General features: G+C 41.1%; 1 protein-coding gene across 2 annotated transcripts in view; it reads left to right on the forward strand.

Moving 5' to 3' along the window:
• NDST4 (N-deacetylase and N-sulfotransferase 4) overlaps positions 1–15108 on the forward strand; it is a 135486-nt gene that overhangs the window by 77262 nt on the left and 43116 nt on the right. For both annotated transcript variants that reach the window (XM_081021932.1, XM_081021931.1), the window contains 2 exons: positions 6197–6382; positions 8665–8793. In XM_081021932.1, the coding sequence (XP_080878058.1) occupies positions 6197–6382; positions 8665–8793 (315 nt within the window). The remainder of the gene's footprint in view (positions 1–6196; positions 6383–8664; positions 8794–15108) is intronic.

Below are 15108 nucleotides of genomic sequence, written 5' to 3' on the forward strand. Positions count from 1 at the left end.
GGCTGAATCTAGCCTGCGGGCCATAGTTTGAGGACCCCTGGTCCAAATCATCTGTTTTTACTCTGTTCTTATGCTGCATTTTTTCTACATTTTATTCACTGTAAGCAGCTTTGATCATTACCTTCTTAAAAGTGGGATATAAACAATTTAAATATTTGAAATAAATAATAATAAGCACTCATGCCTTCCCCATAAGCATCCAGAGAATCTTGATTTGGTGGTGATGCTGAAAAAGTCATTTTTACCCACCCCCACCTACCTACCACCACTTCATTCCAAAACAACTATTCCATGTTAACAGACATGCTTTGACATGGAGACTCATGCCTCACTGCATTGGCCAAGGAAAGTCCATAGTTCAGTATAGCACTTGCTTTATGTAGGGTGGTCCTAAGTTCATGATAGGGCTGGGGGAAACTCCTGTCTAAAAGCTTTGAGAGCAGCTGTGAGTTAATGCAAATGATTCTGAGCTGGATGGACCAATGGTCTGGCTTCTTATAAGGCAGTCCCTACATGATGGAACATGGAAAATTTAAATATTTCCAGTCCTTCTGTTCCAAATACACAAATGCCAATATATTGGTTTATTTTGTACCTGAGGCACCAGATAACAAGCTGCTGAGGCAAAATCCCAACTAGGAAAGAGTTCCATGTCCTCCCCAAGAGCAGAATCAGAAATTGTATCTATCATTTTCAGAGTGTAGTCAATATTCTGAAGCATTATGTAATTATTCAGCCCATCAGTAAGATTTCAGTAAAATGATAACTGTTCTTACATTTCTCTAAATATTGAAACGGACGTCAATTTGTTAGGACGGGGGAAGCTGAATTGCATGCTTCTATAAGCCTTCTATAAATGCACCATTTCTAAGAAAAGTTGTCAAGATGTGATGTTGCTATTTATACCAAAACTACCATCCAAGCTGGATGAAGGGAAGATGTTTCTGGCACATACAGTGTAATCATAAGTGGCCCACTTGTTTGGGGTGGGTGGGTGATAAAATTCAGCATAGAAGCAAAATAATATTTACACTTACATCACTGTCAGAAGCTTTTTCAGCCTTAGTTACAGCCTTTCTTTTCTGCCGAGTGTTGCCTTCTCAATAACCTCAGCCACCGTCAAAACCAGAAGGGAGGCGAGTGTGAGAATGCAATAATGGAAGGAAATGAACTGTCTACATCAATCAAAATATATTCATGCAACTCTACCTGGACTTGCAGATGCCTTTTTGAGACAACATGCTGATACTACATACACATAAACATTTTTATAGTGTTTTTCACATCAGCATAGTTCTCAGTCTCCTTACCTTAACATTGGGAAACTGGTCATGCCACACAAAGGAAAGGCTGTAGCTTTGCTGTGCATCCCTTTTTAGCACTAAAAGGTAAAGGGACCCCTGACCATTAGGTACGGTCGTGAGCAACTCTGGGGTTGCGGCGCTCATCTTGCTTTACTGGCCGAGGGAGCCGGCGTACAGCTTCCGGGTTATGTGGCCAGCATGACTAAGGCGCTTCTGGCAAGCCAGAGCAGCGCACGGAAATGCCGTTTACCTTCCTGCCGGAGCGGTACCTATTTATCTACTTGCACTTTGACGTGCTTTTGAGCTGCTAGGTTGGCAGGAGCAGGGACCGAGCAATGGGAGCTTACCCTGTCACGGGGATTCGAACCACCGACCTTCTGATTGGCAAGTCCTAGGCTCTGTGGTTTAACCCACAGCGCCACCCACGTCCCTTTTTAGCACTAGGCTACTGCTAAATTTGATCCAGCTGCAGTGCAGAGCAATGTATCCTATATACTAATAGTAAACTTAGACACTGCTATCGACAAGAGGGATATATCAGGAGGCTCAGAGGACCTTCACACACACACACATTTTTTTGGGGGAAATTAAAGCCCAATAAGGCCCAAATCTCACTTCCACCCTTAGATAACACGAGCCATACCACATACTCTCATTGTGGTTCTTGGCTCCCTTTCCAAAATGCACCTTAAGCTCTTTCTTCCAGCCAGGCATAATACAACACAGCTCCATGAATATCAGAGCTCCCTACCTCATCCCCATTGATTTCAGTGGATTGTGGCCAGAATATTCACAAGCCACACAATCATTAAAGCTGTAGTCCTCAATTGCACACAGCAGGATAACATGTAATACTTTGAAATACTGAAAACTGGAAGGGTTGTTGATAGGTTCAAAATGGGGGTGGGGGATTGAAACTTTACAAAAATAAAATAATGCATTAAGCTGACACAGTAAAAAAAGTAATCTCCTAGGGGAAGTCTCAGCCTGCCTGAACAATACTAGAAAAAACACATTCCAGTGCTAAAAGTAGATAAGAGCTTATGCAAATCTTTTAATTCAGCAAGGTGACAGCTTAGAAAATGCTGAGAGCCAACATATCACCTCTCTGCTTTTGACAAAACTGAAAGCAATTCAGCAGGGATCGCTTCTTCATCTAGCCTTGCTATGCCAACAGAGGACAAAACTATTTTCTTTCTCAGACTGTTAGAAACATTGGATTTTCTATGTTAAAACAGACAGGTGTCTGTTTCAGGGTCATAAATACATGGGGCTTTTGGGGCAGCTCCCTCCCTGGGGTATTTCAATTCAGGCCACTCCCAGACATTACAGCTGTAGGTTTTTTTGTGTTTTTTTAAGTCCCTATCTTTTTACTTGAGGCATGTATGCAGGCAGTAAAACCCAATTGGGTTTTATTATGATCTGTCGAGATCATATGTTCAAGAAGCAGGTTCTTTTATAATTTTTCAGCTAGTGTTCAGCACTCAATTTACCCAAGCAGGTGCTGAAGCTCAAGCTGTCCAAGGCTTCTTTTTGGATGCACTTTCTCTGGGTTACAGATCCTCCAAACTAGACATGATATCAAATATGTGATTGACTTTAATGTGTCGGGGGTGTTGTCATCATTGTTCTAAATCACACCCAACAAATTTGCTGCAAATACGTCAACAGGCATATAGTACTTATAGTACTGTAACGGAAGCAGGTGGTGCTATGGTCTAAACCACTGAGCCTCTTGGGCTTGCTGATCGGAAGGTCAGTGGTTCGAATCCGCATGATGGTGTGAGCTCCCGTTGCTCCAGCTTCTGCCAACCTAGCAGTTCGAAAGCACACTAGTGCAAGTAGATAAATTGGTATCACTGTGGCGAGAAGGTAAACAGCGTTTCCGTGAGCTCATCACGGTGTTCCGTTGCGCCAGAAGCAGTTTAGTCATGCTGACCACATGACCCAGAAAGCTGTCTGTGGACAAACGCTGGCTCCCTCAGCCTGAAAGAGAGATGAGCTCCGCAACCCATAGTTGCCTTTGACTGGACTTAACTGTCCAGGCATCCTTTACCTTTACCTTATTCTTATATTTACCATTGTCTCTGATTTGGCCTTGCTCCATAGAAAGTAACATCTCTATACATTACTAAGAAGTTACATGAATCATAGAATTGTAGAGTCCACCTTCCTTCAATGCAGGAACCTTTTGCCTTACCCTGAGCGTAAGAGTCTCATGATCTACCAACTGAGCTATCCCAACTCCTCCATTGTTCTCTGTCATCATCTTCATTCAGAAAGCATTTGGTAAAGCCTTTGATGCAAGGAATGTGCCTAGCAGAACTGCGAGTTTGAAAGGTGCTCATTTAAGCATTCAAACTAATGTACTGAAGTGCAAAGAGTATTGAAGTGAAACAACCAGTATCATTTTACTTTTAGTAAGAATATCCACATTTAATAGGGAAACCCTTTACATTTTCTACAGATGCCAAGTCTAAAGCCAGAAGTGTTAAGAGTAAATAATTCACTTTGCAAGGGCACATATTGCACTTCTAGAACTTGTGAAAACAGGAGATGACTAATTTTGGCATTTTGACAGAAGCAATGAAATGTACAGTATCAGAATTTACTGATGCTTGAATGGATCACTCAACCTTATGTAAACATTCCAATATTTTATAGTGATCAAGATCAAAGATCCCTTGTTCACTTTACATTTTCAATATGGAATATAGCCTTGTTTTTGTTTTGTTTTTTCAGAAAAAGGCCACCGATTTATTACATATTAAATTTCATCTCCAGCAACTAAGAAGAGAAGGATATTAAATTTCCTTTCAATAACATGTTAGCTTCTGTCCACTTTCTTTGATTTTATCCTTCTCACTTATCAATCTAATATAGACATAGAGCTGTTTTGTTTGTTCATTCAGTTTTGGGGAACATTTCCCTACCCTTGTAAATTTCCTCCAGTGTGTCTTAAACTAAAAAAACCTAACAGCTACTTTAGTTGACATTTCCAAGGATGATAATAATTAACACCTTTGCTGCTTGGCAAGGGCCCTACTGATTTTTTGTCTTATGCATTTTTATTGGCATTTCAAATGAAGAAAGAAACAGTCCAGTAAATCATGTTGTCTGCTTGGCCAAATAACAGGGTGCAACAATTATTTGATCATAGGATATGGTTATACACGTTGTTGTTTTTTAAACACAGAACAGTAATTCTGGAACACTAAAGTCAACTGGATGCCAATTAGAGCATGGGGTATTCAGTTGGCCAAGGCAGTTAAGCCTTAAGCCCCATGCAGATGCAATTTGATAAATGAATTCTAAAGAAGCAAGTTGGACTCGGACATGATGCATCTGCCTCTGGCAAAACAGCTTGCCTTAAATTAGACATGACAATCTTGCTGCCTCGGGGCAAGCCCTGAAACAAGGTGCAGGTTATCAAACCCCGGTAGGTGTTGATGAAGCTATTCCCCAAGGCTATGCCTACAAGGCTGGACCCTTTTTCACATCAGAACCCTGGGGGTTTAAAAAATTATTTTTAACAAGGGGAAGTGAGTCAGCAGTGAAGTTGTGAGCTCAAGAGCAGGAGCCCAGGATAGGAATCAAGAAAAGGTGAAGGAGGGGGAAAGTCATAGAAGAAAAATCCTCTACAGTGCATTGAGCTAGTTCTTGAAAGGAGCAAGAGACCAAGCTTTCAAGTTACACCAAATTCTTCCCTGGGGTTTTCAGAACAATTTGCACTGTGAGATTTATGGTTGCATAGGTCACTTCTATACCATGCATTTGACATGCTCTTATAGCAATTTTCAGGCATGTTTTTACCCGAAATAATGATGCACCAGGTGTGCAGGTTGGGCTTCAATTACCCAAAACTGTCTTAGAAAAGAGAAAGACTTTTCTCCCGGTCCTTGGCCAGGGAGCAAATAACCTGCTGGCTTTCATGCCCAGAAGGGTGAAGAATGCTTCTCTCTCATGCCATCATTGATCCCCCTGCCCTCACTTAGTTGGTTAGCTATCAGGAGACCCTCTAAAAAGTTATTTTCCTTTCTTTTCTTTTTTTTATAAATAATTTTTATTAGTTTCCCAATAAGAACATCCAATTAACAAATCTATCAAATCAGTCCAGATTGGAATGAAGTCAGGAAAATCTGCGCTGGCAAATTGACAGTTGAATATATATATATATATACACAAATAAAACTATACCCAATGGATGAAAGGACATATGATCTCTGACATGATTGAGAATCGCACAGCCAGCATTAAGATCGGAATGTGGAAAATATGAGAACAACAAGATGAAAGCAGAAATGAAAATATTGGAGATATACTTCAGAGGTCCAGAATATGGGAAGCCCAAAAAATTAATAATTAATAATTTGGATTGTAATTTGGCTGTTTTTTATTTTATTTTATTATTTTTAATTGGATTATGATAAAAAGTTGTTTTTCCAATAAATATAGCCTTATTTACCACCTAAGTCTTTTTTCTGGGTGTGGGAGCAAGCTGTAGATATTGTACTAGCAAAACTGGAGAGTGGCTTGCAAGGCAGCATTGATGAATCATTTGATGTGACATCTGTTGCTGCTTCCAGGCTAGAGAGGCTTGCAACAAAGTCTGTCAAGCAGCTGTGGATCCCCTGGTTGACCCTTCTGCCTCTGCTCAGTCCTCCTGCTATAGAACCTTCCTTATATGTGGAAAACACACCGACTAGCAAATGATTGGGAAATGATAGACAAAAATAAGTAGGGTAAGAGACAGGTGATATTTCTCCCCAAAGTGGTGCAGTTTGGAATGAATACTTACACATCATTGACCACTGCTTCCTCTAATGATAAACTTGTTGACATTTTATAGTATTGTCCTACAAGGAGTAGTGTTCTTTGTTTTTCGCCCCCAGGAACATGGTATTCCAACTGACATGGGCTATGCAGTGGCTCCACACCATTCTGGCGTCTACCCTGTTCATATTCAGCTTTATGAAGCCTGGAAGAAAGTCTGGGGTATTAAAGTCACCAGCACTGAAGAGTACCCTCATCTGAAACCTGCACGGTACAGGCGGGGCTTCATCCACAATGGCATCATGGTACATTGCATTTCCATTACTTCATAATCGTATCTTGGCAAAAATGGCTAAAGCAATGCTATTATTCACATTGCATGGAGTTTTAAAAGTGGTCTTTAAAAACCGCCAGTGACAGAGAACTTTAAGAAACTGCCACACTTGAATTGTACATTTTGCAATCCCAGCTGGTGGTTCAGTTCCCTTCCGTGCTTTCACTAGAAACTGGGGGGGGGGGGGGGCACTTGAAAAGAATATTCAACCTACAAATTTCTTTAATTAATAAGTACAAAAAATAATAATCCTTCAGTTTACAGAGGTTTGACTATAGGCAAAATTACTGATTTATTTTGCATAAGATTTTAAATGCCTCTGGATCATGCTTTGGAAAGAAAGGGAGCATTCAGACAGGGAGCATGATTATACCTCAGAGCTATTCCTCTGGCTGCCCTTCTGTATAGGATAACAACATACTTTATCCATGTTGTCAACAAGCTCAGATGGGCTGCATATTTCTCCCGCCAGTGTGCTGTGACAGGGTTCAAGCAACAGTCACCATTGCATAAAAATGAAGCAATTCCCAGCCAAGCTACAGAGAGGACAGCTGTTTAAATTTTCCACTGAATGTCATGGCATGAGGTAAAAGCTGTTGGTCCTAGGTCATGTTTACCTAGATTAACTTGGCCCATCACTGAGGAAAAAGGGCTCTGGCTAGCTGGCAGCTGTACTAACCAAACTAGCAAGAACAGATTGGAGAAAGAGAGGGAGGAAACCACAGATAAACATTATCTCCAAATGAAACATCAAGGAAATTTTAGGTAGATGGAAATCAGAAACACTAATTACATGCCATCAGTACTATACCAGTAGGAAATATGGCTCAATATGTTTAATTAAGGGTAGTTTTTTTTCTGGATCTCACTATGAAACAGGTAACGTGATTACCAACATTTATTTTGAGCCCTTTATTGGTTTCTGAAATGGAGAAAGTTGGAGCCACAGAAACAAACACACTATTGCAGTTCCCAGAATGCTTCTGTGGTTGAAAGTTTTGACTTAAAGAAGTGGTTTCAAACCTTTCTGCAGAAGTAAAGAGGATTACCTTTTCATGAAAAACCATTTATAGCTACACTATCTGCGCTGTTTACGGAAGCAGTTATGGCCAGAGGTTTCTTTGTGTTGAAAAAGAACTACATACATTGGAAGATGGAAATACAAATAGCTACTTGTGAGGATGCTCAGGGCATCTACGTACTCTATGGTGTCACTAACACCATGTATTACTGGAGACCAGGGTGATTCAGACCATGCTGTAATGTACATACTCTGAATATCAACAAGGGGATGATGACAATATGTGGTAGTGATCACTAGTTTAGATGGCTTTGAAAGGGGATTTGGGCAAATGCATGGTTACTAACCATGTTAGCTATATGGAGACACCAAGATCAGAAGCAATATGCCACTGAATCCCAGCTGCTTAGGACCAACAATGGAAGGTTATTGCCTTCATCTCCATAGGCATCTGACTTGACAATGTATGAAAATAGAATGGACTAAATGGACCATTGGTCTAATCCAGCTGGGCTTTACTTACTTACTTACTTACTTACTTACTTACTTACTTACTTACTTATTTGTTTCATAATATTTATATGCCACTTGATGGTTAAGAAAAACAACAATCCCCAAAGCCTTCTTTCCACACAAGCCCTGTACAGGTGTTAGTTGTATGAAGACAAGAAGCATGGTGAAAGGGGTTGCAAGTTCCACACAACTACTCACCACATTTGCCCCTTTGTGTAAGTAACAGAGAGTTATAGGGTTTGTTTGCTTCTTTAATATACATATATGTGTTGTAGCAGGTTCCATATTAGGTGTTTCTACCTGCACAAGAGACAAAGTGGAAGATATCCTCTAAGACTGCACTCAGTAGCTGCAGTTTATATAAGTATTTATAGTAAAAATAATTAACATGAAAAATGATATACAGTGTCTGTTTAGTCCCTGGCACCATTTTAGTTGATCAAAAGCTTTTGCATCTATTAAACTAACTGATTTAGTCAAATAAATATTAGATCCCATGAAATTTTGTGCTTAAAGATTAGGCCCAGAATTGAAGTGAATTAATTAGGGAGAGTTTTTAATGCAATTAATACCTCCTTCCCCTCAGCTGGAGCTGGCCTTTTCTTAGATCAGAAAAAATAAATCTATGACATAATAGCAAACCTTCAATTATCAGGGGATCTAGGACATGGAGGAAACACACACATACACATATAGATCTTTTTTGTCTTTATTTTCAGGTGCTCCCTCGACAGACGTGTGGACTTTTCACCCACACAATTTTCTACAAAGAATATCCTGGAGGGCCTCAAGAACTAGACAAAAGTATACGAGGAGGTGAACTGTTTCTTACCATCCTTCTCAACCCCGTATGTACTTCCTTTTGTTGTTATACAATTATAGTATAACTGAGGTGGTGGTGGTGGTTTTCATTCCAAAGCACAAATAAAATCAGTTTGGTCTGAGACTTATATGAGCTGCATCCAGTACAATCACTGTGTCATATTATATTTTTGAATGGTGCTATATATAAAAGATCTCGGTATATGATTGTGATTATGATATCGTAGTATTTAAATGCCGCTTATTCAAAACACTCCACATGCAACATTTTGTCGTAATGGTCTAATTACATTTCAGTATTATGACCCCCTTTTTACAGATACAAGGTGGGGTGGAAGAACTGAGCTAAGTCTGGCTTCCCTAATATCCTCTAGTGAGTTCACAGCAGGGCATTCAAACCAAGGAATTCACGGTTTGTCTTAGGGTGTGTCTACTTAGAAGTTTTGAATTCACTAGTTTTGACTTCCTGGTATGTATGCATAGGATTGCAGCCTTAGCTTCTATGCTACACTAATATTTCATTTGGATATGTGCCTAGTCCTGGATTTATTTCACTTAAACTCCTCCCATTAACACAGCAGAGCCATTACAATATATTCTGCAACATTGTGTCTCCATTTCCAATGATAGTATGTCCATAAAAAATCCAAATTTGAGTATGTGTTTTCCTGCCCTGCATAAATGCCCACTCTTTCTTCATAGATTGAATAAAGTCCAGGTATTTAGAATTTTGTATTGTAGTACACCCAAGGAGAAAGGTTAACATGAACTAAAAGACTGGGAGACACCTCAACATTATGGAAATATGTTGCAGGAACCACCCACATAAAGCAACAGAATAAATCTGTATATTCCTCCATTGTGGGTTGCAAAGCAAAACATAAACCAGTGTTATCCAAGAGGGGAGCCCAGGATATTCCAAGGGGGCCACAGATGAAAATTGTGTAAATAGAGGGCCACATTATGAGGCTAGGGGCCCACAGAGGGTAGTGAGAAGTGAAGGGGGAGATCATTTTTTAAAATAAAAAAAATCCTGATTGGCTGGCTAGCCATTTGGCCAATCACAAGCAGGTAAGGGGGTGGCCCACCAGGGCCTAGCGCATTTCTGGCAGGAGAGGGCAATCACTGAGGCTCCCATTTTGACCAGTAGAGGCCATGATCCAGAACCTCCAGGTCAGCTAAGTGCAGTGGGGGGGTGGCAATGGGTAGGGCTGGGCGAGCCAGAGCTGCTTGTTGCTGCTGCCCAGTGGCAACCTGGGTCTGACTCTGCAAGGTGCAGGGTGAAATCCACCCCAGCGCCTAGCCAAGCGGGGTTGTCTGGTGCTGCTGACTTGCATCTAGTAAATAACAAAGTGTCTACTCAGAAGAAAGCCGCACTGAGTTCAGTGGGCCTTACTTCCAGGTAACGGTGTGTGGGGCTATGGTGTTTTATCTAGGCAGCCAGGGCTCCTCTGGATGACAAGACCTTTTTGCACCAGGTTAGTGAGGACCACCTGCTTTTTAAAATTCTCCTATATATACAGAACTCCCTGTGAGCCTTTTGGACTGCATCTGTAGGTTTCCAGGTCAAATAAGTGTTGTTTACTTTTTATAATACATGGAAGATATATATGTTTACTTTTTATAATACATGGAAGAGCCTGCGTGGTGTAGTGGTTAAGAGCGGTTGTCTCATAATCTGGTGAACCGGGTTCACTCCCCCACTCCTCCACATGCAGCTGCTGGGTGACCTTGGGCTAAGCACACTTCTCTGATGTCTCTCAGCCTCACTTACCTCACAGAGTGTTTGTTGTGGGGGAGGAAGGAAAAGGAGATTGTTAGCCACTTTGAGATTCCTTAAGGGGAGTGAAAGACGGGATATCAAGTCCATACTAAAAGACGGATCTCCCTCGGGAGGTTCTGGACTCTCCTTCCTTGGAGGCTTCTAAGGAGAGGTTAGATGGCCATCTGTCATGGATGCTTTAGATGAGTTTGCTACATTGCAGGGGGTTGCACTAGAAAGATGACCATTGGGTCTTTTCCAGCTCCATGATTCTATGTTTTCCTGTTTCAGCAATATTTCATTCTGTTCCTATAATTTTATGCTGTTGTATTTTGTATAAATTATAAAAATTATAAATAAAACATGTTCTATTTCAAACAGAATATTTAAATAGCTACCTTCCTACAGGTAGGATGGGGGAGGGTACGTAAGCATAGCCAGGATTTTTGTTACGGAGCAGGCTTTTGTTACGGGGGGCAGAAACTTAAATATGTACTGATTTGTATTGGTTTTTACTTATGGGCGGCAGCTGCCCCCCTTGGCTACACCCATGGGGGGCATAGGAAGGAAACAAGGTCGAAAGGGGACCACAGTTGGAAAAAGGTTGGTTTCAGGTTATCATAGTATACAGGAGAATAGCATTCCTGCCATGAGCAGGGATGAATTTGTTCCACCACCACCCTTTACCTGAAGGAGACTCTGAAAGGAATTTCCGCAAAGGGAAGGGGTAAGGTCACCTGACGCAAGGTGACCAATCACAGGAAAGTGAACCTGGCCAGTTTAGGGCTGCTTTGATTCCTCTCATCCTCTCTTTTACTTATGCTCAGAGGTAGGTTGAGCAATGATAGATAGAAAACAGCAAGAGCTATAGGCACCATCAAGCCAATAATTTCCCCTGATTTCCCCCTCAGCAGCTACCCTCACATTAATATATTATTCACACAGCCTCTCTCCCAAGGAGTACAATAAGTTAATAAAGGCTCACTTCAGAATAGCCTTGAGATAAGTGCCAATTAAGAGATAATTAACTTGAGTTAAAAGGTTGCATGATTGTCCCACCAACGATTTACCAAACAAGCTTAATATGAATAGCTGCAAGCTTGTTTGTTTGTTTACAAATTCCTTCAAAATCCCACTAAAAATAAAGCCGTCCTTGGCAACATGTCGCCATGTGCAAAATGCCACTCCCTTTATATACTTCCCGGTACAGAATTTTTCCAAACTTTGTAATATAGCACTTTTGAAAAATATATGATCTCCATGACTTCTTTATTCAGTTTTTATTTTCTAACCCATGTACACTTTTGATTGCCTCGGGTGGTTCTTCTGGATGAGCCCCTTTCAAACTGGTAAGGCACACCATTAGCTGGAACAAAAGGCTTAAATAGATGAACATTTAATTAACTCTTTAAGCAATGAACATTGGCAATACATTACCACCACCAACCTTCTAACAGTTCTTTGTTGTTGTTGTTTAGTCATTTAGTCATGTGGCCCCATGGACCAGAGTACACGAGGCACTCCTGTCTTCCACTGCCTCCCGCAGTTTGGTCAAACTCATATTGGTAGCTTCGAGAACATTGTCCAACCATCTCATCCTCTGTCGTCCACTTCTCCTTGTGCGCTCCATCTTTCCCAACATCAGGGTCTTTTCCAGAGAGTCTTCTCTTCTCATGAGGTGGCCAAAGTATTGGAGCCTCAGCTTCAGGATCCGTCCTTCCAGTGAGCACTCAGGGCTGATTTCCTTAAGAATGGATAGGTTTGATCTTCTTGCAGTCTATGGGACTCTCAGGAGTCTCCTCCAGCGCCATAATTCAGAAGCATCAATTCTTCAGCTATCAGCCTTCTTTATGGTACAGCTTTCACTTCCATACATCACTACTGGGAAAACCATTGCTTTAACTATACGGACCTTTGTTGGCAAGGTGATGTCTCTGCTTTTTAAGATGCTGCCTAGGTTTACAATTTGAGGGCTTTATTAGGGTGGTTGTAGACAGTCCTCTATTTGAAAAGCTGCACAGTTCAAGTTAGGTTTAAAAATAAAGAGCCACAGGAAGGGAGATCAGGGATCTTGAAGTTGCCCATCAACAGTTATCACCTGGACCACACTGAGGAAGCACACAGGTCCAGGTGATAACTGTTGTGATCCATAGGCAGCTACCCCAAGCTTTACTCCCTGACCCCATGCTCTAAAGGCCTTTTTCTGCAGTTGGTTCTCTGTAGGAGATAGATTACCTCATGCTGGTCACAAGCTTGCCTCTTCTTTCAAGCTTCACTATTTTTGCAAGCTGTATGTTCTTCTGCATGACATAATTATCCTATGTTTCTTAATTTTCACTGCTTTGTTGCTTTGTTCTTTGAAAGTACAGTCAACTTACTCTGAAAGTATATGAATATGGTAACCACACCTCCATGCTTTTATGTTATCACAGTCACTCATTCCTTTGTACTTAGAATGTATCATAACTCCCTTCTCTTGCGGGGGCCCAATTAGTGCCATTGCCTTCCGTTAAGAGTTTGGGTGTAATCCTTGACGCCTCCCTTTCCATGGAGGCGCAGGTTACAGCAACAGCCAAGGCGACATTTTTCCACCTTCCACGCATCAAGCAGTTGATCCCTTACCTTTCCTGCCCCGACCTGGCCACAGTGATCCATGCAACGGTCATCTCCAGGCTTGACTACTGTAATTCGCTCTACGCGGGGCTGCCCTTGAAGCTGTCCCAGAAACTCCAGCGGGTGCAGAATGCTGCAGCGAGGCTCCTCACAGGGTCTCTGCCATGGGAGCATATTCACCCAGTGCTTTTCAAGCTGCACTGGCTCCCGGTGGAGTACAGGGTCAGATTTAAGGTGCTGCTTTTGACCTTTAAAGTCCTTCACGGCCTAGGACCCTCATACCTACGGGACCGCCTCTCCCGGTATGCCCCACGGAGAGCTTCAAGATCCATAAATAGCAACACCCTAGTGGTCCTGGGCCCTAAGGAAGTTAGACTGGCTTCAACCAGAGCCAGGGCCTTTTCAACTCTGGCTCCGGCCTGGTGGAACGCTCTGCCTCATGAGACCAGGGCCCCGCAGGATCTGATTTCTTTCCGCAGGGCCTGTAAGACAGAGTTGTTCCGCCTTGCCTTTGGCTTGGAGCCAATTTGATTCCCTCCCTCTCTTTCTTTTTTCTTTTCCTTCTCCTCCTGCAATGAGGCTACATTTCAATATTTTAATGTTTCAATATTTTAATGTTGTATTTTAATTTTGTTTTTAAGTTGTAATCATTCAACTTGATGTTATTATTACTTGTAAGCTGCCCTGAGTCCGGCCTTGGCTGGGGAGGGCGGGGTATAAATAAAAATTATTATTATTATTATTATTATTATTATTATTATTATTTTATGATAGCTGACTTATAATGAAATGCCCTATTTATCAAAAATATAGAGCATTGAGCAGTAGTGATATTATAATTCTTGTTTGCCAATTTATCAATTTATTATCTGATCCTGAGGCTTGTCAATGAATTTGCTATTTCTTCACTCCATTTACATGCCTTCTTAACATACCATCATTTATCAGTCAAGCTGAGTCAGTAATTCACTTTCACCATCCACCAGATCTTTGGATTTTCAAGGTTCCATTCATCCCAGCACAGTTAGGACCTGATATTTGTGAGACCTTAAAATAATGTGCTGACATCCAAATCCCACTTACACAAATGGGACTTACACTTTCTCTCCCTGTGCACCCCCAAAATCTTGGGAAGTCTTGGGAAACCTCTTGAATAGACTGGGAGGTTGTGGAGCTGCAATGAGGTGGACAGAAAGGGTTATTCCATTGTGCCATTGGCATAACATTGGATCTCACCCATACTAGCCCCATTAAATGTCCCACTAATTTAAGACCTCCAACAAGAGTTGTCCATACGTATATCTGTTACTTGATTTAAAGGTTATGAATAAACTGAGCTCTTGATGAGTATTTTTTCTAGGCCCGGACTTTTTAAACTTCTTGTGCTAGCTGTTTCTATTCTTCACACTGTTACATAAGTAGATGTATTTCTGTCCTGTTCTTTTTCTGGACTGTTTCCGGTGCACTTAGGGAGTTGGTCTTATGTCCCACAAAATATCCCAATTTCCAGTTGTCCAGAATAATTTTATTTTAAAGTGCAAGAAATTCTATTGGGATAGACAAAATTTTAGCTTAAAAAAAGTAGGTCATCATTTAAGTATGTGTTGTGGAGTCTAGCTTTAGACACCTATATATTAAAATGATGGTGTCTGGACTTCAGGAATAAAGCATGGTTTGACTTCAAAGAGATTTAGAGTAGATTCAGATATTCGGAGCACTTTTATTGAATATATGTTAAGTATAAGAGTACCTATACCTCAGTGTAAAGAGAACTGCTCTTTCTGAACTCTGCTTTTATTATTTAGAAGACATTTCTGTCTCCAAACTTGCTTATCACTGTCTCTACACTATGATTAGAAAATGTTCATTCCTTGACCAAGCCTTTGCTTCACTCTAATCCTTTCCAATGTACCTTCACTTCCTGCTTAAGCTTCTTATTTCCCCTGAACTACAGCTTGCTGAAGTT

The sequence above is a fragment of the Podarcis pityusensis genome (assembly GCF_964106645.2).
Source record: "Podarcis pityusensis genome assembly, chromosome: 9".
NCBI classification, from domain to species: Eukaryota; Metazoa; Chordata; class Lepidosauria; order Squamata; family Lacertidae; genus Podarcis; species Podarcis pityusensis.